This window comes from Aethalodelphis obliquidens, unplaced genomic scaffold, assembly GCF_003676395.1.
Source record: "Aethalodelphis obliquidens isolate GAN/ISIS:26980383/991018 unplaced genomic scaffold, ASM367639v1 scaffold3, whole genome shotgun sequence".
NCBI lineage: Eukaryota > Metazoa > Chordata > Mammalia > Artiodactyla > Delphinidae > Aethalodelphis > Aethalodelphis obliquidens.
Genome location: NW_020837947.1, coordinates 43,443,873 through 43,469,050, shown reverse-complemented (window position 1 = coordinate 43,469,050; position 25,178 = coordinate 43,443,873). Strand labels below are relative to the sequence as shown.

The window sequence follows — 25,178 nt, the reverse complement described above, 5'->3', positions numbered from 1 at the left end:
CTTCCACTGCAAGCCAAAAGCAGAATTTATTCAACCGTTCTCATTAAGAACTGTTTGCATGTCCAAATGACATTTTTAAAATACAGCTTTAAGAACAAGAATAAATTACAGTGTATAAAAAAATGCTATTTTCCAAGGGTCAACAGTTCTAATGAAGAGTTTAATAGGCAGTATTATCTTAATATAGGCAGCATCTATTAATAGAAACTAGAAAAATTCTGTGAACCTCACAATAAAATATATAAACCAAAGCTTTTAAAATGAGTATTTTTCTACATGATGCACCGTTAAAAAGTAAGTGTGACTGGGGAAGTTAATTCTTAGGTTCCCAAAATGTTAGCATAGGCTATTTCTACCCTATGATAATTTATACAGCCTGCATGAGAGCTCTTATGTAGACAGTGAAGAGTCTACCAAAGGTCAAATGAAAAATTAGTGCCTGATACACTTATACTAGTATTTGACAGGACTAAAAATTAATGGTTGTCAGAACACTGCCTGAAACTGTGGCTCCGAGAGATTAAAATATTTATTATAAATCTGTAAAATCCTGATTTATTGATTACTGAGAACATGGATTTAGAGTGTCAGTGAAATATAGTGTCTCCTGCCTCCAAGTAAAAGCTTCTTTGAACCCATTCAAAAATTCACAATGGATGAAGATGGAAATTAGGAAATGGAAATTCATGCATTCATTCAATGGGCATTATGTGCCAGGCTGTGTGCTACGGACTGAGATACAAAGATGCACAAGACACAGGTCCCAGTCTGAAATAACTTACAGCTGGTAGAGAAGCCTGACACAAAAACAGGTAATAATAAAACAACCCTAAAGAAAAATACTTAATGTACTTAACAGTAATGGGGAACATGTACCTTACAGAAGTGGGAGGATTTCCTATTACTCAACTCCATTTCTAACTAATGCTCCTATTATGAGGCAGAACTAGCTAATATGGTCAAAATGAGTAGAGCTTTTCTTTATGCTAACAAAAATGGTGAAAGGATTAAGAAGCAGCAACCACAGAATGACCACAGAATTGCTCATTATACTTCCCATCCCCGATCCTGAAAAGCCCAGCCACGTTTTTAAAGGACTGTAAGCCACTTGTGAGTGGGAACTGTGGTGATGGAGAAGGGGACAGGTGTGGCCTGGAAACCCACCTTAGCCAACCAGATATGTTTGTGATTGTGTTTCCACAAATCCCAATACCAGTTTCTGTGGGTAGGTAGGTATGAAGTATAGAGAATAGAGGTTAAAAGCAACTCAAAAACAAAGATAGGGGAGATAATACATGATTTGCTTTTTGCTTCCTGCCTAACAAATCTTTTGACTACTAAACTGATTTTGCTTTAAGATCCAGAAATTTAGAAATCTAAGCAACAGTCTTTCTTTGTTTATATCTTTTATTTTTGTTTATAACAAGTCAATTTATATAGAAATACGTTAGAGAAAACTAATAAAGCGGATTACTAAAGTCTTTCATGATGGCAGATACCTCATGGTGCACCTCCAATATTTTCAAATGGTATTTATAGCTTCATGTGTAAAGTTGGTTTCTTTAGATGCCGTACTCAGATCTTGCTTTTTGAACAAACCTGATAACCTCTGACTTTTAATTGCAGTCTTTAGATAATTTACTTTTAATATAATTATCATTATGCCTGTGTTTAAATCTACCACACTGTTACTTGCTTTCTATTGCTCCCAACTGTTCAGCATTCCTTTTATTTTTTTCTCTTTGTCTGCCTTCTTTTGTATTAATTGAATGCTTTTTAAGAATCCATTTTAGAGGAATAGTGGTTGGAATGTTTAGCTGAAACACAGGAGTGGGTCAAATTATGGAAAAGTATATTAGTACCATTACCCAGTTACCCTGTTACCTGATGTTTCTCTGGGATAGAGATCTTAGGATGGATGTCTAGAATTGGATTAAAGGTGTCAACACATATAAACCATTTCTAAGACTCTTGATACTCATTTGTATATTGCTTTTCAAAAGGGTTGGTGTGGAATATTTTTGTTACCAGGTGTTTACGAAAAAACATTGGTAAAGAAGGGTGGATGAGCAATAAAATAATCAATTTTGAAAGTCGTTTTTTAAAATAATAAATAGATAATATATTAAAAAAAACTTTCAAATATCTGATTCTACAGATGAGGAAACTGTGGCAAAGTAAAGAATCAAACTATATTAAGTTATGAGAGGTGTTACTCATTTAATGAAACTTTTTGTACATCATAAAAAATGCATGATTGGAAGGAGATAAAAGGTCAAAAATGAAAATATACAGATAAGATGCATTCAGTATTTGTCATGAAAGTGAACATCCTGCTTAAGAGATTCGGAGATAAAGAAATTATGGATTCATGCCTGAGCCATGGGGAACTCCACATTGACTGGACCACACTTCATAAGGGGTTTCTGAGATATGTTCATATTTGGATGCCTTTGAAGAATCGAAACTTTTACTCACCTAAGTACTTGAAAGGCATTCTGTACCTTATCTGACAATGTGAGTCCCAGGGAAACAGGATGGAGAGCATGAGAGAGAGCCATTTGTATGGGTCTCTGAGAAAGGAACCCTACATTCTCTCCCACCGCAAGGTTAAATCCCTTGTATGGAAGGCAACAGAACCTTTCACATGAGCTTGAGAGTCCCAAAGAGAGAATCGAGTCTTAATTCTCATTTGAAATTCTAAGAGAAAAAAAGCTTTGCAGAATGTCCTATGACAGCACAGGACAATCACTAGAATAGGAATGGTGGGTCACAACTAGGTAGAAAAAGGGTCTGAGGTAGCCAGACTCCACCATAACGAAACCAAAAGTCTCCTGTGAAAGTTTCCTGGAACTGCTCGAGAGAGGAACAGAGGTTGGCTGAGCGTGGAATGGTTTCATGGTTTGGGTGAAACTAAACATTTTCCTGATGACACTGTAACTAGAGGTGTTTCAGAGTTTATGCCGCAGGGATGGCTGCTGATGGTGTGGCCAATGTGACCAGAGGCAACCAAAGACTGACAGGGATGGTCTAGCTGAGGAAAAGCAGTTGTATGGATGCTATTAACCAAGGACCTAAAGTCTCTTCCCAGACTCCTTGACAACATGTTAGCCCTTCTGCAATGTAGAAACCTTCACACCCCAGAAGGACAGCCAAGGCAAAGGGAAGTATTGTGAAGTGACAGCCAATTAAAAAGAAACTGAGTTCAAATCATAACTAGCAGAGTTCATCTTGAGTTTATCCATATTTTTTTCTGACTTAACTTCTGATAAATCAAGATGCTCCATAATATACTGATAAAGTTAATTACTTGACCCTAACCCAAAACTCAACATTTGTCCCAATTAAATTTCAATCCATTGCTACATTGTTTGAGATCTTTTTGAATCACAATTTTGCCATTTGGTATTTTAGCTCTCTCTCCAAGAGGAGCTCATTTCACATTTTAAACATTTTGGTTTTTTATTCACACACACCTTAATAAGAAGTTTTCTACCAAAGGACCTCATCCCATCACATTTTCCCTCTCCACCATCAAAAACAACTAGACTCACAAAAAAAACGCACACTAAAATTTCTTAGTAGGCTTCTCTTCTTGTGGCAAGAGTGGAAATGGAGAGTAGAAAATGATGTATTTTTTTATTAAAAAATTGTAAGGTTACTAAAGAAATTAAATGAAATATATTCCTAGTGCAGAACTACTGCCATCTTAAGGCCACAGCCCAGTATTATAAATCAGCTTTCAGTTCTATTTAGCTAAATGGCTTTGAGAGATTAATTTTTAGTCATTTGTACATTTTATCAGTTTTTTAAAGTACTAAATAGTCTTCATTATTTCCCCTTAAACAAATTATATGACCCAGAGAAGACGTGTAGATTGGCTTATACTATATAAAAGGTTGAATATTATGTTTACTTTGGGGTATTTAGAAAAGCACATTTTAAACTAATGAAAGATTAAACAATCAGGCCATTCCCCCCACCCCCAAATGCTTGGTAAATAACATTTACAATGTAGATGTTAAAATACAGTATTATAAATCCACAAAATATCATTTAGTGAGTTATTTTAGTGTCTAAAACTTAAGCTAGCTGATCACAAACTTATTATTTAGGTAAATAACAAATTAAGTAAAAGCCAAACCTAAGGTTAAAGTTCCTAAATTATAGTACTAGCTTTATTAAAATGTAGGTCAGTTATAATGATGAAATTCAATTCTAGAAAATCAGCAATAAAAATCATAACTTCTGGGCTTCCCTGGTGGTGCAGTGGTTGAGAGTCCACCTGCCGATGCAGGGGACATGGGTTCGTGCCCCGGTCCGGGAGGATCCCACATGCCGCAGAGCGGCTGGGCCCGTGAGCCATGGCTGCTGAGCCTGCGCATCCGGAGCCTGTGCTCCGCAACGGGAGAGGCCACAACAGTGAGAGGCCCGCGTACCGCAAAAAAAAAAAAAAAAAAAAAAATTATAACTTCTTATTTCTGAGCTTTTCAAAATTATTTTATAGCTTCCTAATTATAAGAAAAAATGTATACATACAAGGAGTACTAAAGAAACCCTAAAACTTCACAGCATGATATTGATATTACACACAAATAAAAGTACCAAGATTTTATAAACTAACAAATAAGCAAAAAACTTAAGCAAAGATCTTTCAAACAACACATATTATTTGCTACACTGGACACAACAACATCTATATGTTAGTCTGCTGAGGCTGCCTTAACAGAGTACCACAGACTGAGAGGCTTAAATAACAGGAAATTATTTTCTCACAGTTCTGAAAGCTGAAAGACCAAGATCAAGGTGCAGCGGTCAGAATGGCCATCATCAAAAAATCTACAAACAGTAAACGCTGGAGGGGGTGTGGAGAAAAGGGAACCCTCCTGCACTGCTGGTGGGAATGTAAATTGATACAGCCCCTATGGAGAACAGTATGGAGGTTCCTTAAAAAACTAAAAATAGTACTACCATACGACCCAGCAATTCCACTACTGGGCATATACCCTGAGAAAACCATAATTCAAAAAGAGTCATGTACCACAATGTTCACTGCAGCTCTGTTTACAATAGTCAGGACATGGAAGCAACCTAAGTGTCTGTCAACAGATGAATGGATAAAGAAGATGTGGCACATATATACAATGGAATATTACTCTGCCATAAAAAGAAACGAAATTGAGTTATTTGTAGTGAGGTGGATGGACCTAGAGTCTGTCATACAGAGTGAAATAAGTCAGAAAGAGTAAAACAAATAACATATCCTAACACATATATATGGAATCTAAAAAAAAAAAAAGGTTCTGAAGAACCTAGGGGCAGGACAGGAATAAAGAGGCAGATGTAGAGAGTGGACTTGAGGACATGGGGAGGGGGAAGGGTAAGCTGGGACGAAGTGAGAGAGTGGCATTGACATATATACACTACCAAATGTAAAGTAGCTAGTGGGAAGCAGCTGTACAGCACAGGGAAATCAGCTTGGTGCTCTGTGACCACCTAGAGGGGTGGGATAGGAAGGGTGGTGGGGAGATGCAAGAGGGAGGGGATATGGGGTTATACGTATACATATAGCTGATTCACTTTGTTATACAGCAGAAACTAACACAACATTGTAAAGCAATTATACTCCAATAAAGATGATCAAAAAAAAGCAAATCAACTTAGGTATAAAATAAGCTCCGAGGTTGTATTGTACAACATGGGGAATATAAACAATATTTTATAATAACTATAAATGGAGTATAACCTTTAAAAATTGTGAATCACTATTGTTCACCTGTAACTTATATAAGATTGTACATCTGCTACACTTCCATTAAAAAAAGAATAAAAAAAGAATTTGAAAGCTGTTGCAACAAAAAATAAGCCTAATTAAATTCTGGGAAAATAAATAAAAGAAAAAAAAAACCCCAAAACAAATACCATATGCTAACACATATATATGGAATTTTAAAAAGGGGTACTGATGAACCTAGTTGCAGGGCAGGAATAAAGACGCAGACGTAGAGAAAGGACTTGAGGGGGGTGGGGTAGGGGAGGGGGTAGGGGAGGGAAGCTGGGAGGAAGTGAGAGGGTAGCATTGACGAATGTGCAGTACTGGGTGTAGGGTGGGAGGCTGCTGCGTGATGCCAGGGGGCTCAGCTCGGTGCTTTGTGAGGACCCGGAGGGATGGGGTGGGTAGGGTGGGGGTGTCGGAGGGGAGGGGACGTGGGGATGTATGTATGCGTGTGGCTGATTCACTTTGTCGTGCAGTAGAAACTGATGCCGTGTTGTGGAGCATTTATACTCCAATAGAGATGTGGAAAAAAAAAAAAGATCAAGGTGTAGGTAGGGCTGGTTTGCTGTGAAACCTCTCTTGCTTGCAGGCTGAACCTTCTTCATGTCCTCACGTGGCCTTTCTTTTGTGTATGTGCATCCCTTGTGTCTTTTCCTCTTCTTATAATCATACCAGCCATACTGATAGGTCCCCACTATCATGACCTTATTTAACCATACTTACCTCCTTAAGTCCATATACCCAAATGTAGTCACATTGGGGCATAGGGCTTCAACATATGAACTTTGGGGGACACAATTCAGTCCCTAACACTGGCATATTTTATATATCACTCAAAGAAACAGAAATTAATTGGAATCTGAGTAGAACATTGAACTTTTGGTTGACAATAGAAGAGGTGATATACCACTACATTTGATAAAAGTTTAATGTACAGAAAAAAAGAAAATATCTTCATTTGAAAATAAGCCTGTGAAACAAAGCTAATGTCTGTATTTAAGTTCAGGGTTATGTAAGGAGTGAAGGGAAAGAGGGAAACCATCCCATGTGTTCTTAGAGGAATTAGACTGAGCTTTGAGGTTAGTGGCCAAGAAATGTGAGTGGAGCTCCAGGAGGAGTGGCAGATCTTTCAGGATGATGGGATCCGATAATTTTCTAAACCCTCCTACAAAGTGTAAATGTTGTAGGCTGTCTAGCACAAGACCATGAGGAATATAAGATGTATAACAGTTGTTTCTCAGCAGAGATACAACTGTTGTTAAGCATGTTCAGGTCTAAGGGCCAACTCTCCAGTCCAAGGGACACTTATGCCATGAAAAAACCATCCTTTCATACTTTTCCTTCTAACAATGAGTGCACTTGTACATTTACATTACTAAGGGAAGTCCCTAATGTGCCTAATCCCACAATAAAACAAGATATCCTCCAAGGAGACTTACGGCCTTCAATGTGTAGTCTACCTGAAAGTTTGACCTTGGCAGGCACTCTACTGCAGGGGCCAAAGAGGAATGCTAAGGTCAGTTCTATGGCCAATAGACTCACAAAAGGGAAATAGGTACAAGCTATGATACAATCCAGCTTTTGTCTTTTTTGATTCACAGACATTAAAGACATGGTGTTGGGCTCCAATCAATGAACAGATCAATCTTATTTTTTTTTGGTTCCGTTGGGTCTTCGTTGCTGTGCATGGGCTTTCTCTAGTTGTGGTGAGCAGGGGCTACTTTTTGTTGCAGTGAGGGGGCGTCTTTTGTTGTGGAGCATGGGCTCTAGGGCACCGGGGCTTCAGAAGTTGTGGCACCCGGACTTCAGTAGCTGTGATGCGCGGGCTTAGCTGCTCCGCGGCACACGGGATCTTCCCGGACTAGGGATTGAACCCATGTCGCCTGTGTTGGCAGGTGGATTCTTAATCACTGGGCCACCAGGGAAGTCCCCACTCAATCTTCTTGAGGATTCTTTCCTGTCCTCTTCCAGAGAGATGTTTGGGGCTTTTACAAGTCATAACGGAACAAGTTACCAATTTATTCAAATGGGTCCACTACGTATAATAAGTGTCTTACTAGATTGAACTATTCATTGTACTAAATCAATTCCTTGGTTGGTCTATTAGCCCCACAAGTGTTAGTATTTGTAACGGTTAAATGGAATTCTCAACCAATTATATTTTCATTATGTCATGACTATTGATTTTTTTCTATTGGGTAAAGTGTTCTTTTAAATTTAAAACAGAAGCAGTACAAAGATAATACATTTATATCTTCTCTTTTTAACGTCAATGTTTGTATTTTCTCTTGTAAATGACTTGTATTTTCTCTTTTAAATAATTTGTATTTTCTCTTTTAAATTATTTTAAAGATCTCAAAGTCCTAGCCCTTCATCCATCTAAAATGATACTAGCTATAAACAGTCCTTGAGAGAATTGAAAACACTGTCATTCAAATTATTGTGTTCTATAAACTTTAAACCTTTCTGTTTGCATAAAGTTCTCTCTTCTGTAGTATGTTCTATGAAGTTTCTAATATCCTTTCATAGAAAAAAATGCATTACAATAAAAAATAGGATAATCAAATAACAACCAATATTGGTTTCCTTAATCATTGTCATTTTGCAAAACGGTCCTTCACGATTTCTAATAAATTTATTTTCTAACGCGCTCCAGGGGGTGAAATGTTTCTACTTACAAATACTTAGGAATTTACTAATGAATATAAAGTTTTTGATTTAATCCAGAGATCTCATGGGCAAAAAAAATCTTCCAAATTATAGGCTAATTGGGTCAGGGGAATATTAGTGGATAAAATTTTCTCCATAATCTTATATCATTTCGCACACAAGAGTAAAGGGTCAGGTGTACCTTGACATTCTCTTGGTTTCCCTGGCGCCTTGAAAACCAAGGGGAGGCCCGGTTAATTCTGCGGCGAAGGCTTTGCGCCAACAGGGGCTTAGTGCCGCCTCCAATTCCTGCAGCAGCGGCTCCGCTCCTGGTCACATCCCGCCTTCGGGACTTCGGGGTGGGGGTCAGGGTGGTGACAGTGGGGCAGGAGCCGGCCTGGGAGTGTCAGCGGAAAGCTGGGGAGCGAACCGGCCAGTCGGGGTGCGGGGAAGTCCGGCCGCGAGGGGCGGGCAGAAGCGCGGCCGGGGGCGGGGCTGGCGGGCGCGGGAAGCGCGAGGGGCAGCGGTGCGGCGTTCAGGGGGCGGCCGCAGCCCCGCCCCGCCCCGCCGCGTCCTGCCCGGTAGTACCGCAACGTCCTGCCCGCGCGCTCTTCGTCTCCCCTCGGCGTCTAGGAGCTCTCTGGTGGTCCGTGCGCAGCTATGGCTCAGCACTTCTCCCTGGCCGCCTGCGACGTGGTCGGCTTCGACCTGGACCATACTCTGTGTCGCTACAACCTGCCTGAGAGCGCCCGGGTGAGTGGCGCGGGCTGCCGGGGCGCACGGAGTGCAGTCTTCATGGCGGCTGGGGCTCGAGTTTCCTCCCGGCTTAGGCGGCGGTGAGCGTCGCCGGGGCCCTGCAGCCGCCGCGCTTTTGCGCAGAACTCGGCCTCCCACGGCGAGGCGGGGCGGAAGGAAGTGTGCATTCCCCCATCCCCGCCCGTGCTGTGGGTACCGGCTTATTTAGCCCAGCCCTTAGCCAAGTTTGAGAGATGGGTAGGGAAGAAAAGGGGCGAAGGAGGGACAAGTCGTGCAAGACTGGGCTAGGGAAACGGTTCCTGGGTCAGAGGAAGGGTGGGGCTAGGGGAACTCGGGGTGTCCATTGCATATCCCCAGCCTTGGAACTTCTCAGCAAATCGTTCTGGCCACCAGCAGAGCGCCGATACAGCCACCTGGTTAACGACTTGTATTTTCTTTGGCTGCGTTTTTCTTTTGCACGTCCATGAGACCGCCTGTTCGTTTTTAAACACTGCAGTCCGGGAGAAATTGTGTGGTGTATTGGAAGACTAACCGAAAAGTCATTAATATGTTAGCCCTAATTTTGCCTTTTGCCAAGAGAAGGAAATAAATTTTGCTCACCTGTTGCGTGCTCCATGCACCTTGAGTAAGGTCTAATCCTGACAACACCCTGGGTCCTCACTGCACTTAGGGAGGGAGGGGGAAGTGGGGTGTGTATGATTCCACACCTGTACCCTGAAGTGAATTGTTCTCCCTCCCCCATTCCTTTGGTTTCACAAGGAAACTAATTTTGAAAAATTAACTTTTTTTTTTTAGTCAAATATGTAAATATCCAAGCGAAATAAGCTGGTTATGGTAGTCAAAGCGAGGACTCTGCAGCCAGACTGCAGACAGAGGGCACCAGCTCCTCTGTTCCTAGCTCTATGACCTCGGGCAAGTTACTTAACCCGTGTCTATTCTCAGTTTCCCGATCTGTAAAATGGCGCTAATAATTGGATTTGCCTGGAAAGGTTGTTGAAAGGATTAAAAGGGTAAAGGATGTATAATGCTTAGAGCTGTGTTGGACACATACAAGTGTTTGCTTTTATAGTCACCACCCATATCATTCCCCAGCCTGACCACTTATGAATAGAGCTCCTGGCCGCTGGTGCAGGCATCAGCAAGGGCTGCTCCTCAGTATGGTGAGGTCAGTGCTCCAATCAGCAGTTCAGGTACCCCTCAAAGGTCAAAACAGTGAATTACTCATGTTCTCTATGTACAGATGGTGGAAAAAAAGAAGTGTACTGTTCCTTCTATTATACTTTCCTGCTTTCCTGCTGTACAGGTGTTTCCTTAGTCATGTTGAGAGTTGAGGAGACTTTACTTCTTGATCCTTGGCTACTGGTTCCTCTAGGTCTTTGACTCATATTTTCCTTCCCTTTGCCTTTCAAATCTTCTCCTGATTAACATTTTCTTGCATTTCCTCCCTAGTCACCTTCATTTGAAGGAAATATTGTTAAAACCATTGTCATTAGAGCCACTTTTGTGCATGAATGAGCATAAAACTTCAGAATACAGGATCGTTAAAAGACAAGAGTTCTTTGCTATAAACTTCGAATGTAAGTGATATTTAAAGGTTGAAAACATTAACCTAGTGCGTTTTATATCCTGTTTGGTTCAGAAATCTTTTATTAAGTACCAACAATGTGCTGAGCACCATAATAGAGTTAGGGATACAGAGATAACACAGATCTTCAGGTGGCCTTGTAATGGGTAAAGGTATTGAAAGGTTAGTTCTGGTCCCCTGTGCTGAGGGCAGCATTGCCTGGTCCTTGCTGCTGACTGACTGTTACCTGTGCCTGGGGCCCTCCTCCCTTCATCACACAAACTTCTCAGCTGGCAGGTCTCATCTTAAGTAGCCTGGTCCCCTAAAGTTTACCTTTCTGTCCCTATCCCATCTGCAGTTTTCCATAAAAACCTTAATTTCTCACAGTACTTACACACTGCCTTAAATTTTCCTGTTTACTTGCTGGAATCTTTCCCTAGATCCTAGAGCCATGACCCCTTGACATCAGTATATGTGACAGTTTATTGTGTGTTCTGTGTGCCAAGCTGACTGCGTGCACGTACGGGATTCAATAAATAATTGTGGAACAACTGCATAAATAATAGGTATTTTAGTAACTGAAAATAGCACTAACAGCCAGTATTCTAATAAGCATTCTGCTATATAAACTGGTTTGACCCTTACAACCATGTGAGTTAGATGTTATTATCATCATTTAGAGATGAGGACACTGACTCACAGAAAGGATAAGTAGCTTATCCAGGGTCACCCAGCAAGGTGGTCCAGCTGGCAGGTCTCTGCTACCTCCCACCAGGCTTTATGTGTGCTGCAAATCCCAGAGGAGAGTCCTTGGAGTGAGTGATGCTTGGGTCCCAGCACAGGAGTTACAAGTGGCAGGTGAGGAGGCAGAGAGGAGCATTTCTGGCAGAGGAAGTATGGCCAGTGCAGGACCTAAAGGTGAGAAAGAGCGCCTGGATCTGCTGGGTGTCAAGCAGAAGGTGGGGCGTTGCAGGAGAAGATGCCGGAGATGGCAGTGGCGCTGCATCATGGATCACTGCGCGTGCCTCTCATATCAGTCTCATAGGCATTTAGTTAAGTGCAGAGTGTCGTGCAAACGTGAAACTGGGTGTGTCGCCTCACCAGGGGGCTCAGGAAAAGCATCGTAGAAATGATGACACCTGTGCTGTCCTGGAGTTGCTGACTCAGGAGTGTCTGGACCCAGGCAGTTAACTTAAACGTGCGGCTGGGAGAGTGCGCGCACGCCCCTCCTCAAGCGCAGCTGTGCTCAACTCCTGCCAGCATTTGCCGTGGGCGTAGGTAGAGGCTCGGTCTTGTCAGATCTAATTCTCTCAAGACAAATTAGAAATCTAAGCTTGTATGAGAAGTCTTTCAATTTTTAAACGCCAGCTCATTTTCGAACACAGCAGGATTATAGGGTTGCCAGATGTAGCAAAGAAAAATACAGGACACCGGTTCAATTTGAATTTCAAATAAAAAAACATTTTTAGTATATGGGTGTTCCAGATATTTCATGGGATAAGCTCATACTATAAAATTATCTGTTGTTTAGCCGAAAATCAGATTGAGCTGGGTGTTTCATATTTTCTCTGGCAGCCTTCAGTGGGAACCAAATATAATTTGTGGTCTGCGTAGGACCCACAGGGCACCAGTTTGCACCCGCTGTGGATTGTGTGTGATTATTAGGTGAGACTGTTGAGAAAGTAAGAGGCAGTTAAGGCTGGGAGAGCAAGGGGGTGGGTGGTGGAGGCCCTGTGCCATGAAGGCTTCTGTGGTGACTCAACATAATTTGAGGAAGAGCTTCAAGGACCAAGGCCTTGGGACGTTTTTTTTTTTTTTTTTTCAGTATGCGGGCCTCTCACTATTGTGGCCTCTCCCCTTGCGGAGCACAGGCTCCGGACGCGCAGGCTCAGCGGCCATGGCTCACGGGCCCAGCCGTTCCGCGGCATGTGGGATCTTCCCGGACCGGGGCACGAACCCGTGTCCCCTGCATCGGCAGGCGGACTCTCAGCCACTGTGCCGCCAGGGAAGCCCCAAGAAGAGGGCTTTCAAAGGCACAGATTCCCTGCTTTTCCCAGCACCTCTGTTCTCTGCTCCTCTTTACACATTGACCCCATTCTCTCCTATTACAGAACCATCTCCTTGGAGAGGTAAGGAACGCAGCTCTGGACACCCCTGGTGGCATCCCTGCTAGAAAGGGCCCTTTCTCTTGGGAAGGAATCTGACCTCATTGGAATCACATGCCCATATGTTAATCAGTATTGCCAAGGGATGAGACACTCCAGTTGTCCAAGGTTGAATAAATACTTTGACCAGAGGCAAGTCTGATGGTGTGCAGTAACCATTGGTAGCTTGAAACTGGCCATGGTGGGGGTAACTATACCATGGAAATGAGCAAATGCTACAAGTCAGGACCTTTTTTTTTTTTTAACCAGCACCCGACTGATAATAATAGCAATACTTAAATTGAATTTACTTGTATGCCATGCACTGCTCTAAGCATCTGAGGATTTTCATTAACATGGGATTTACATCTCTTAATCCCAGGGCACTGGTACCTTGCAGGCAGGATCATGATGTGTATTTTTTGTTGTCCGTAGTACTTTGTACCTGAGTGACTAACCCCAATCCCCAACTTCAGCTGTGTGCCCCCTTGGACTTGGATTGCCCTCTCCCCACTGGATTCACCCAGATAACTGCTCCATCTTGCAGGTGTCAGTGTGTACATCACCTCCTCAGAGAGGCCTTCTCCTACAACTCTTTTTTTTTTTTTTTTTTTTGCGGTACGTGGGCCTCTCACCGTTGTGGCCTCTCCCGTTGCGGAGCACAGGCTCCGGATGCGCAGGCTCAGCGGCCATGGCTCACGGGCCCAGCCGCTCCGCGGCACGTGGGATCTTCCCGGACCGGGGCACGAACCCATGTCCCCTGCATCGGCAGGCGGACTCTCAACCACTGCGCCACCAGGGAAGCCCTCCTACAACTCTTGCTGTATCTATTCTCGCTTCCCCCTTGTGCCATTCCAATGCTATCAAAACCTGTCATGGGTTAACATCTGGAGAAGGAGGGTCAGGTTGCTCAGTGTGTCTCCTTGGACACTGTTCAGTCTCAGAAAACCTGTCATTTTGTTGTTGTTGAGAATGAAAAGATCTGTCAGCCATCAGCAGAGCATTTGTCTTTGTGCTTGCTTCCAGAGGCTTCCTTTTTCCTGTTTCCTTAGCTTTTCTTATGGTGGGAAAAAACGATACTCACTTTGTCTGATGGAGGTACCATGATTCCTTCTTTAGATTACCTGCCTGGTCCCTATGTGTATTTCTCTTTGAGACTCCCCTGTGTCAGATGACAAAAGTAAAATAAGGTAGTAAGTAATGAGTTTGATGTCCTTCCTTTGGAGAAGATAATCCACGGATTGGGAGAGTGCAGTGCCCCACAAGCAGTGGCGTACTCTCCCCCAGAGATTTTGGGCAAGACCGTGTTTTATAGAGTGTTAGAAGAGGCACCACAGAAATAGGGCATGATTGGCTAAGAGGTCAGGGATTCCCTGATAGGCGCTGCAGGTCCTGTTTTCTAGGGTGAGGTAAGCGAGCTAAAGCTGACGTGGAGGATTGTGATTGGTGTATGTTAGGTCTCCTTGACAGGGGTTTTGTGTAAACGCACACTGTCTTAGGTTTAGATTTGTGACCAGAGCTGGGCCAGTGGGGTGACCTCCATTTTGTGGGGCCCAGTATATGAATTAGCATTATCAGCCGCCATGGGGCCTTTCTAGCAAGGGTAGATGGAGGATGGATGTGATGATAGAGTGGTCATTATGTTTATCCTCTGGAGATCTGTTAAATCAGTTTACAAAGCTTTGTCAAGTCTTAATGATCTCCAACCCATTAGGCTTTGGGAGTAAGATTAATAATTGTCCTTGGTGGTATAATTGTATACTGATGGAATAAAAAAGACACAGCAGCTCCCTGGGGCTCTCAGGAGTGGGTAAATTGCTTGGGACGGAGTGTTAACTTGCCGAGCTTCACAATTACAGATACTATGGATTCCCTCCCACCTGTCTCATGACTGATTCCATTAGGTTTTCAGGTCTGTGAAGCTAAGAATGAATAGTGAATTTTACATTTAATCTGTCTTTTTTCCTTCTTTTTATTAACAGCTCATTTATAATAGCTTTGCTCAGTTCCTGGTCAAGGAGAAAGGGTATGACAAGGAATTGCTCACTGTGACTCCAGAGGACTGGGATTTCTGGTAAGCAGCTTTTTTAAGGTCAGCACATTCCTTCTGATTTTTAATTATTGTGGATAAAATTTTAATGCTTCCTCTTCTATGGAAACAAAGTGAAATGTGAAGTTGAGTCAAAGGACAAAATGCCTTCTGTATTAAAAAGTTTTACGTTTGATGAATTAAAGTCCTTTCTACTTTAAGACTTGTTTAAGTATGAAAATAAGCTAAGAGCATATGTGACTAATTTGAGTATTTTTACATGGTTTAAGTCTGTCGTTATTAAGAGTTTGAGAGGTTATTAAGAGCTGTCTAAAATTTACATCTTTTATTAAAAAATTTTCTTTTATTGCCCTTCAAATACAGAACTGTAAGAAAAGAGGAAATCATCATGTTTTGAATAAGTGTCTGAATTGGGACATTTGTTTTGCTGTAATTGGGTAGATACCCCTATGTCTGAGACTCTGACTGCTTACTCCCTTCCTGGCTTAGGAGTCTCAACTTTCCAAGGCTTCCTTTGTCCTTCTTCCTCATTTAAACAATAAAACAAACAAAAGTCCTATTAAACCACTTTAAATTGTTCGGTTGAAAAATAACAGTAGTCCTGAAACGCATGAAAAATACATACAGAAATAATTCTGGAACAACAGAGTTCATCTGTTATACATTCTTCCAGTGTTTGGTTAGTCCTTTTTGATCTATCCCTTTTAGCAAACGAAGAAACAGAAATATTTTACTGTATGAAACCACCGACTCTGGAAATTTTACTGTGGACCAAAGTAAATAATGTTTCTAAAGTACCCTGTCGTTTTCTTTTTAATTCCCTTGGTGTTTGGTGGCCGTTTTACCTTCTTGCTTTTAATACTCATGATAATGGATCTGTACCCATTTTTCGTCCCAAATCCCATAAGTCTTTTACAGTGAAGAACCCAAAACTTAGTATTTGACTTTGTTTTAGTGGTTTTCAATAGTATGCGTAGTCCAGAGGGCTAGTTCTTATAACCCGACCTAAACTGAGGCAGATTCTAAAGAGTACAGAAGAGATTCTGGCCAAGATCTTAACTTGTAGAATACGAATGTGTGTTTGTGTGTGTGTTTTATTTAATGGAAAGCATTTGTACATTTTAACAGAGGCATACAATGGTGTTTATTCTTTGTTCTCTGTGAGTTTTTTTATTCCTTTTTTTAAAAGCTCAAAGATTTTAGACACTGAATATGCTGTCCTTGGTTTGCCCACATAACAGTTTTCTTTATGTACTTGCTCTAGGATGATATTTAATTTTAGAATTGATATTCTTACTTGTTTGATTAACATAGCATTCACTTGGGTGGGAGAGTCCTTTTTTAGCATTGTGAGTTTTTTGAAAATATAAATTTTTATTTCTTGGGCTAGGTAACTATGTGAATTGACTGGTAATCAGAATTTTCTATCTCAGTTGCAAGGGCTTGGCATTGGATCTGGAAGACGGGAACTTCATTAAACTTGCAGATAATGGCACCGTGCTCAGGTAATAAAATTTAGTTGTGAAGTCAAAGCTTCACTCTTTCCAGGACATTTTATTATCATATAGCATTTGATAGTTAAGGTATGGGTTAAAGAAGATTATTACTTTAGTCAATCAGATGGCAGATTATCTATGTGCCTGCGTGTCTTTGTGTGAATCATTTGAGCCGTTTAAATATAAATCTGGAAGCATTAGATTGAAAGGTCTAATTCTTTAAATTTAGCTCATCAGAAATATTTTCATGAAATACAGTAGAATGTTAATAAATTCCTTTATGTCTTTGACCACAGAGCCTGGGAATTATATTGTGCTAACCTGGAGTAAAATTGAAGCTGTCTTTATTAAGGAAGAAGGAGAGAATGGATGTTGGGTGGGGATTGGTGGTCTAGGCACACCTCTCTTTCTTCCCCCATTTATCCAAATTCGCCCCCATCATGCAGGACCCATGTTGTGTCTCAGCTCCTTCTGGAAGTGTTTCTAGATTGTTCCAACCTTCATAAGTATCTCCCCCCCTCCCAAACTTAGTGCTGACTCCCTTTCCTTCCCTCCTCCTAGGGTGAGTCCAACACTTTGAGTATTAGTAGGAGTAGGGCAGGCAGTTGAGAAGCAGCTGCCATTGCTGCCCTTAGTCTTACAGAGGGTACCATGGAGTGAGCATCTATTTTCCCCCCACTACTGACAGTACAGGCAGTTAACGTGGCTGTGCAGTTGTACGATTTATGATTTATGCTGACATGGTCAGAGTTCACGAAGAGGATGCTCAGCACAGGTTACCCCTTGTACACACTCTCCCTTTGGGTACATCATTCTTTTTGCACAGTACAGACTCACACTCTACCCCAGACCGGCCCCTAAGGTGTAGCTAGCTAGGCCAGGTGTGGTTCCACTTCTGACTATTTTATAATTCATCTGCGTGTTTTTTCTCAGGCAACTAGAGAGAGAGTGTGTGTATTGATTTGTGTGTGTACACCACACACACAGAATGCAGCTTTGACCATGACGTTAAATGCCACTTTCAGATTCTTACAGTGTATTTGGCTGTCTTCAATCACAGTTAAAAGAATGGAAAACATTCCACAGTTTTGCTTCTTTCTTTTATTGTCACGTCTGTCTGTTGGTCCCCATTCCCAACACCCTTTTCCCAAGGTCTGACCGTCTCCATTCAAGTTCTGGCCAACCTGCAGCTTCTCTTGAATTTACAAGGTTATGTCCTTGATGCCTGCTTTCAAACAATACAGTAGATTCCTTTTCTGATCGTATTTCTTGCTCAAGGTTCCTCCACCCTTACATATAGTAGCTTTTATGTAAATATTAACTTGTTTATAAATAGGATCCCGATTATGATTTTCCTCCATTTGCCCTTCTTATTTCATTTCCTTTTCCTTCATTTTGCTTTGCTACCACAATATAACACCAAGAGAAGACTAATAATACTCCCTAGCATTATAATTTCTCAAAGTAAACAACGTAAAGTATCAACTGTTTCTCTACAGGGTAAGATTCTCTTAACCAGGCCCAACGGATGCAAAAGCAGTATTTCGAGTACAAAAAATAGCTACCTTCTTGTCTTCCTGTTCCCAGTTTTGCCCCATTCGTCTTGCTGTTTCCCATTGTGTTTTTAGCTCTGTGGTGTCCTTGAGTGGCATGTTACTACCCCACCTTCATCTTCGTAAGTCCCCTGTGCTCACAGCCGCCGGCCCTGGGTGCCAGGCACCTCCCTGCTCCTGCGGGCCTGACGCAGCTCGTGCTCTGACTGCTGCTCTTTCTTTCCTGCTGCCAGCCCAGCTTCCCACCCAGTCCCTGCAGTGTTTCCTCATTGTTCCAGCTAGGCTAATCTTATCTGCGTGGTTAATTGACAGCTTCTTAGGCAAGAAGTCGTCATATTTCTTCCAGAGAAATTGTGGTTTATAGTATTGGTCCAGGGCAACTGCCACAGCGTTGACCTCAGAGTGAGCTGCCCCTGATCACTTTGCTGGTTGATGGGTGACATGGAGAAGAATAAGAGCTGTCAAGAGAAATGCCATATAGGACCCTAAATGGGGAAGTCATCCAGTTGAAAACCTTTTTTGTAAAAATCCTTTCATAGTATCAGGGTGAATTAACAGTAACAAGGCTGGAGGAGGGGGTGTTCAGGAGAACCACTGATGAGTCACGTGCCTCATCTCCCCAAACCAGGGCAAGCCACGGCACAAAGATGCTGGCTCCAGAGGTGCTGGCGGAGGAGTACGGCAGGAAGGAGTGGAAGCACTTCACGCCAGACTCGGGAATGGCCTGCCGGTCAGGTATGGGTCATGTGTGGGGCAGCACTGCCATTCCCTCCCCTGTTGTTTTGGACCCTGAGCCTGGGACGTCAGGACACAAAGAAGACCCTCCTTGCACCCTGCTGGGCAGGACCCACAAAGGACCTGCTATGGTTTCATAGGAATAGGATGTATTTTTTCCCACGTGTCTGATTTTCTCTTTGGCAGTTGGTTCTGTTTTATTTAATGTTCTGTTGATTCACCTTTCTAGTTGCACTTGTTCTGGAGTAAAGAACAAGGAATAATACATTCCTTATTCTGTATTTTTATCAATTTGTTACATGCACAATCCTTACTTTTGTTTCTCTGTCCCCCACTTCTCCCCACATTACTCATCTCTCCTGTTTTCTAGAGTTCTTTTCTTTACTGCCATTTCTAGTACCTTCTGCCTTTGGTTTTTTTCCCCTTTATTCCAAGTGATTTTACACATTTTTCCAACTCTCTTTAAAGAGCTTCACCGTGAGTAAACATGAAAAGATTTTTCAAAAATTATTTATAAACACAGATGTGCATAAATTAGTAAAGAATCATTAAAACATTATTATAAACACATGGACCTTATTAAAAGTCCTGATTGTTAGTTTTTCATTTGTTCTAATTTTTTTTTGCCATTTTCTCCTACACTACAGTTTTGAAATGCACCTATTTTCATTTAGAAAATGTAGTAACCGGAAAACAGTTGGAGTTATTCCTTATTACTGTTGCGTTTTTGTTTGTTACATTTGCTATCTTTTGGGGTTTTTTTTTTAGTATTATTGTAGTGAGATGAAAATGTCAGGAAATGTGTGTTATCTTGATAAAATAAGTTGATAGGAAAAACTGAGGTTTCACCTTGGGGTTAGGTATAGAATGCTTTCACACATCTCAACTCAGAATAGCTAGAAGTTAAATGGATGGATTTCCTTTTTACTGAAGTGATAGGGAACGCCTGTTGTCTGTCCAGATGTAGGCAGTTGTAAATACACGTGAACAACACGGGTTTGAATTGCTCAGATACACTTATACGTGGATTTTTTTTCCATAGTAAATACTGCAGTGCTACACGATCCACAGTTCATGGAACCCGTGGGTGTGGAATTGCGGGTAAGGAGAGCTAACTATAAATTATACTCAGATTTTGGACTGCGTGGAGGTCAGAGCCACGAACCTCCCCTCCCCACATTGTTCATGGGTTAACTATAAACTCTTCCCTTCTCCCAGAAAAGGTAGGCACCCAGCTAAGTGTTTTATTCTGACATCCATTCAGAAATCGGGAGTATTTTAAAGAAGTAAAGTATTTCCCAGCTACAAAAGAAAGCATTCACCCAACACGACACGCCTGTTTACCCACTGCTCTGACCACTAGAGAGCACTGCCTCCTGGAATCCAAAGCTTCCTTGTGGTGCGTAATTTACGCAGGAGCGCTGCTCTGAGTATGGTCTTGGAGTTTATTTACTCCTAACTGGGCTGGTTAGGGAAGTGTTTCCACTCCAGGTGCCCAGTGATGGGGCTGTGACACATAATAGAAGCCTACTGTTTCTGCAAAATAGTAAGAGAAAGCTAATGCCTTTGAAACATAACACATTTTTTCTTAATGTAGACACATAAAAGAAGGAAAAAATGGCCTGTGATTCCAGTTAAACTTTGTTTATACTAAAAAAAAATAATGGGAGCATATGATCAGGAAATGTAAATATTACAGAAAGAAGTAAAATGAAGAGTAATTATTTCCAACCCCTGTCCCCCACAATCCCCTTTCCCCGAAGCTTATTTTTTTAAGTATACAAAAAGGATCATACTTTTTCTGTACTTTGCTTTTTTTCATCTACATCTTGGAGGTTCCGTCACAATAGCACAAAGACAGATGTACTTCATTCTTTCCGATGCAGGCATGCTCTGCCTTCCAGGGCCTACATCATGATGTATTTCATCAGTGTCCTCACATTGGACATTTATGTTGTGAGCGGTGTTTAACCATTACAAACAAGCCTGCAGTGACGTTTTCGTACATGTATAATTTGCGCTTTTGTAAATATATCCAGGGTAAGTTTTTAGAAATATAGTTGCCCTGCGGATATGTGGGTTTAAAGTATTGCCAAATAAGGCCTTTATTTTCAGGAACTCCAATTGATTCTTTATGGGCTACTTCTTTCTACAATGAGTATATTCGTGTTCAGAGTTAAGTAGAGAGTTGTAAAGTACAAATCCCTACCAGTACACTTAGGGAATTTGAAGCACTGATGGACACAGACATTTTATTGACAGGTTATTTGATAAGCACTTCTCACGTGGTTGCCTTGGCATGAGTGTGGTTTTTCTTACCAGCCAATTTCCAGAGAGCAAGTCCTTTTTATCTTTTTCTTCCCATCCTGGTAGATTATGCAGAAACAGCTTGGTCTAGTGGAAATCACAAGGCGCTTGGAGCCAGACGGTCCTGGTTGATAGTAACTCTGTTACTTGCTGGTTTAAGTGATGTGGTCAATTACTAAGCCACTCTTAGCATCCCTTTCCTTATCTTTAAATGGAGATGATATCACTTGTCTGCAGGAGAAGTGGGAACTTACACTATCATGAATTGTTCTCTTCCCCTCAGTCATTCATATGCCTTTGTTCCTTCATCACTAAGAGAACACAGGTTTGCAAGGCTGAGGTGTTGGCAGTGGGTTTTGGTGGAACAGTTTTTCTGTGTGTAAAGCTTAATGATTATAGGACTCGATCTTGATTCAGAGGCTTGTTCTCTTGAACTAAATTCAGTAATCACCTCATTCCCAGTGAGCTGTCTGCCCTCTAAGGAGGTGGAGGGCCAAAGCTTTCATGAGCACAGTCTGTGAGTTTGATGTTGGGAGAGACATCGAGAGCAGCCTGGCACTGTTAACATGTCACAGCTGCACAAACCCTGTTGTGTCCACGCGGTGGTCATCTAGCCCATTTTTGATAGTCGAGTGACATCAGCCCCTTGCCTTGAGGGTGGAAGTCAATGAGTCCTTCTCATCCAACCCCTGAGCTGTTTGATTAGATCCTCAACCAAGGCTCATAATCCGTATTTCAACTCATAAACTGAATTTCATCTATTAATGCCCACAAAAGGAGAAAAAGGGGAGGGGAAAAGCAAGGGTACAACAATGACACACCTCCTGCTCCCACAGTGCCCAAGACAGCTGGCTGTCTGGTTCAGGCAGGTCACTCTGGTGTCACAGGCCAAGAGGTTAGATACAGTGCAGGTTAGTGAGCCTTGGGAACCTGTGCCCACTGTCCTGGTCCCTGCAGCACTGGAGTGTTTCGTCTCATAGCATAGCAGTGTGGGCAGAAGCGTACATGGAATAGCTTCTCCCTTTCCTCCAAATTCCCGCTTTTCCTCACGCTGACAAAGACATCTTAACCTTTTTTGGGAATGAAAATGAGTCTGAGATGTTCCCACAACAATTTCAGCTGTGAGAGAGTAAGAAACAGGAAGACTATGCTAACCAAAATATTCTTAACTGAGGGAAAGGACATACAAACCTATGCAACCATTTTGTGAATTAACAGAACTTTGACTTTATTCCTTATATATCCTTAATAATTTGACATGAAGACGTGAGGGGCATTAAGGAGCGTTTAAAGGGATAGACATCTGGCCCTTGCAGAGAGTTTTCTCCTAATTCACCCGTGACACTTCTTCATTCCAAAATATAGTTGACTCTTGAACAACTCGGGTTAGGGACACTTACCCTCGTGAAGTCAAAAATCTGAGTATAACTTTATGGTCGCCCTCCCTACCTGGGGTTCCTTCCCATCTGAGGTTCTACATCTGTGGATTCAGCCAACTGCAGATCACAGATTATGCACTGCTATAGTATTTACTATTGAAAAAAATACATGTATAAGTGGACTCATGCACTTCAAACCCATGTTGCTCAAGGGTTGACAGTAATCCGCTCTATTTTTAGATCATTCATTCATTCAACAAACATTTATTGAGTGCCTGCAATATGCTGGACATTGTGCTTAGTGGACACTAAGGAACAAGGCAGCTGTGTTGCATAACCTCATACACAGCTTACAAATGGGAGGAGTGGGGACTCAGAATCAGGCAGTTACCAATACTCTGCACAAGAGTAATTATGACCATTTGAAAAGTACTTTCTTAACATTAAACTGAAATCTGACTCCATGTATTGGTTCTGTTGGATTCCTCCTTGTACCAAGGGTTCTCTAGAGGACTCTGAGGTTACATTCCCCCTCAGAGCGGTTGCTCCTGATCACAGTATCCGGGAGTGAGATAGCTGTGAGGGTGTGACGTGGAAGGAAAGAACAGCAGGAGCTGGATTCCACCGGGACTCCTGAGGAGAAGTGCAGAGAACACCTCTCAGAGCTGTCAGTCCAGGGGACAGAAGGCTGGGGCATTCGTTCACTGGCTCCTGACCCTGTTGACTGAGGCTTGCCATGTGGGCTCCAGAGGCTCTCAGAGAAAGGGAATGGCACAGGTGAGCTTGAGGTAGGATGCTGCTGTATAGCACAGCTGTGGCTGGGATCAGCCGCGGACCAAGGGGATGTGATACGGGTCCTCAAAAGCGTCTGCCCGGGCACAGCAGAGTCAAAAATGACATCGGTGCCAAGGAAGGGCTGAAGTTTAATTCTACCCTAGGGCCAAACAGGATTAATCAAATCCCTCTCCTCCCAGAGACCCTAGAGTGTGCCAGGCCTGTGCTTCCGAGTTTCTCTAAGATAAGCACATTGTGTCCTCACGTGATCTGATTTTTTTATTCTTCTCTTCACCCTGGCTGTTCTTAACATTGTACTGAAGTTTGTCTGAAATTGTATGAAGATTGAATGCGGGGCTCTAGGGGACCAGAGCACAGATTTGCAAAGGCACTGTTGTGTGGAGCACTTCATGGTATTCCAGTGTCAGGTTGATGGTTTTGAAATTCAGTGACATTGATAATTTAAATTGTGACTTTTTCATAATCTGTTTCATATTTGGGATATGGTCTAATTTTCATATTTGGGATATGGTCTAATTTTCATGGTCTAATTTTTTTTTAAATATTTATTTTAAAAAAATAAATATTTTTTAATAAAGTGCTTAACTGTGGATATCCTTTTTTAACTTTCTTGTAGTAGCCTTGTAGCTGAAGCCTTCTTTAACAGGTGATGATAGGCTGTAGTGGAGTGATTCTGAACTGAAATAAAAGCCCCTTTAAGTAGCGAAACCAGAATCTAGTCTCTCTTCAGCCAAGTTTCTGTGTATGTCACATAAACGAGGCATCAGTTTGTTCCCAGTTTAAATTTTTGTTCTTTTTAGGAAAATATTATTTTTATGATAACTACTTTGACCTGCCTGGAGCTCTTCTGTGTGCCAGAGTGGTGGACTCTTTAACAAAGGTGAGTGGGGACTCATTTTTTAGAAACTGTGCAGTGTATTTAGCTATAAATCAGAGGACTTAATTATATATGTCTTTTGAGTTGAGATTTTACTTAGTTTCCTCTTTGTGGTTTCAGAGGTGACGGAGGAGGAAAAACATAGAGAATTTGGTCAAAATATTTTTGGAAAATTAAATAGCGACCATCCCTTCTCCCTCCCCGACCCCACCAATAATAAACCTGTTCTGCAGCAGGGTGTGCGATAGTCTGGAAAAAGAAAATACCAAACCTGCGTACGGAAAGAATATTTCTTGGTTTCATTAGCAGAATTTTAAAAAATAAATAAAAGAAATTTAAGGAAATTCCATGTGTCCTTTTAAGCATTGTAAATAGTATAAAACCAGAAAAATGAGGTGAAATTTTTAAATTCATTCTGGGCATAGTTTAATGCATATAGACTTTTTCCTTATCCTATGTATCAGGATTAAATAGATCTCTGGTTATATCAGTTTATACCTAGAGTTTAGGACCTATGAACAGAAACTGGTTTTATGGCAGAATCACTTCCCTTTTTGCATATATTGTCTTTAAAAATCACAATGTTAATGTTTCTGATAGGACTAGATAATGGTTTATTTTTGAATCAGAATTAATTTGTATGTTTGTGAAAGTTTCTGTTGAGCAATAGTTCTGGCTTATAGAAGTTATTATGAGATGGAGTCAGCCTCTCATTTTATAGTGATTATATACAAATGCACCAGTCTTTAAATTGGACTTTATGTAATTTAATAATACCTAGTAGTTGGTCTTTGTTTAGATAGGACACTGGTTAATGTTTCCAAGGAAGCACAGGGTGATAACGTTGTATAATTGTTTACTTGCTTTCTGGTTTAAAAAAAATCTTAGTAAAAATGATTTGAATTTTGGATTAGGAACCTCCTTAATAATAGAGACTTGCTCCTCTTTTATACTGAAACTCAAGTAAATGTGCACAGAATTCTACAGTAACCAGCTTTTGAGGTTTTAAGGCTTCAGGTCTCTTAGCTCCACTGATGCCATGGTACATGAAGTGACACATTCTGGTACCTCACAGGCTATAACATTGTAGATATTTG

At 41.6% G+C, this 25,178-nt stretch overlaps 1 protein-coding gene across 1 annotated transcript in view; it reads left to right on the top strand.

Moving 5' to 3' along the window:
- The first annotated feature begins 8,953 nt into the window (after positions 1-8,953).
- NT5DC1 (5'-nucleotidase domain containing 1) overlaps positions 8,954-25,178 on the top strand; it is a 121,090-nt gene continuing 104,865 nt past the window's right edge. Inside the window, exons 1-5 of the mRNA XM_027088195.1 lie at positions 8,954-9,178; positions 14,872-14,963; positions 16,373-16,444; positions 18,617-18,723; positions 24,005-24,084. Of these exons, the coding sequence (XP_026943996.1) occupies positions 9,086-9,178; positions 14,872-14,963; positions 16,373-16,444; positions 18,617-18,723; positions 24,005-24,084 (444 nt within the window). The 5' untranslated portion in view covers positions 8,954-9,085. The remainder of the gene's footprint in view (positions 9,179-14,871; positions 14,964-16,372; positions 16,445-18,616; positions 18,724-24,004; positions 24,085-25,178) is intronic.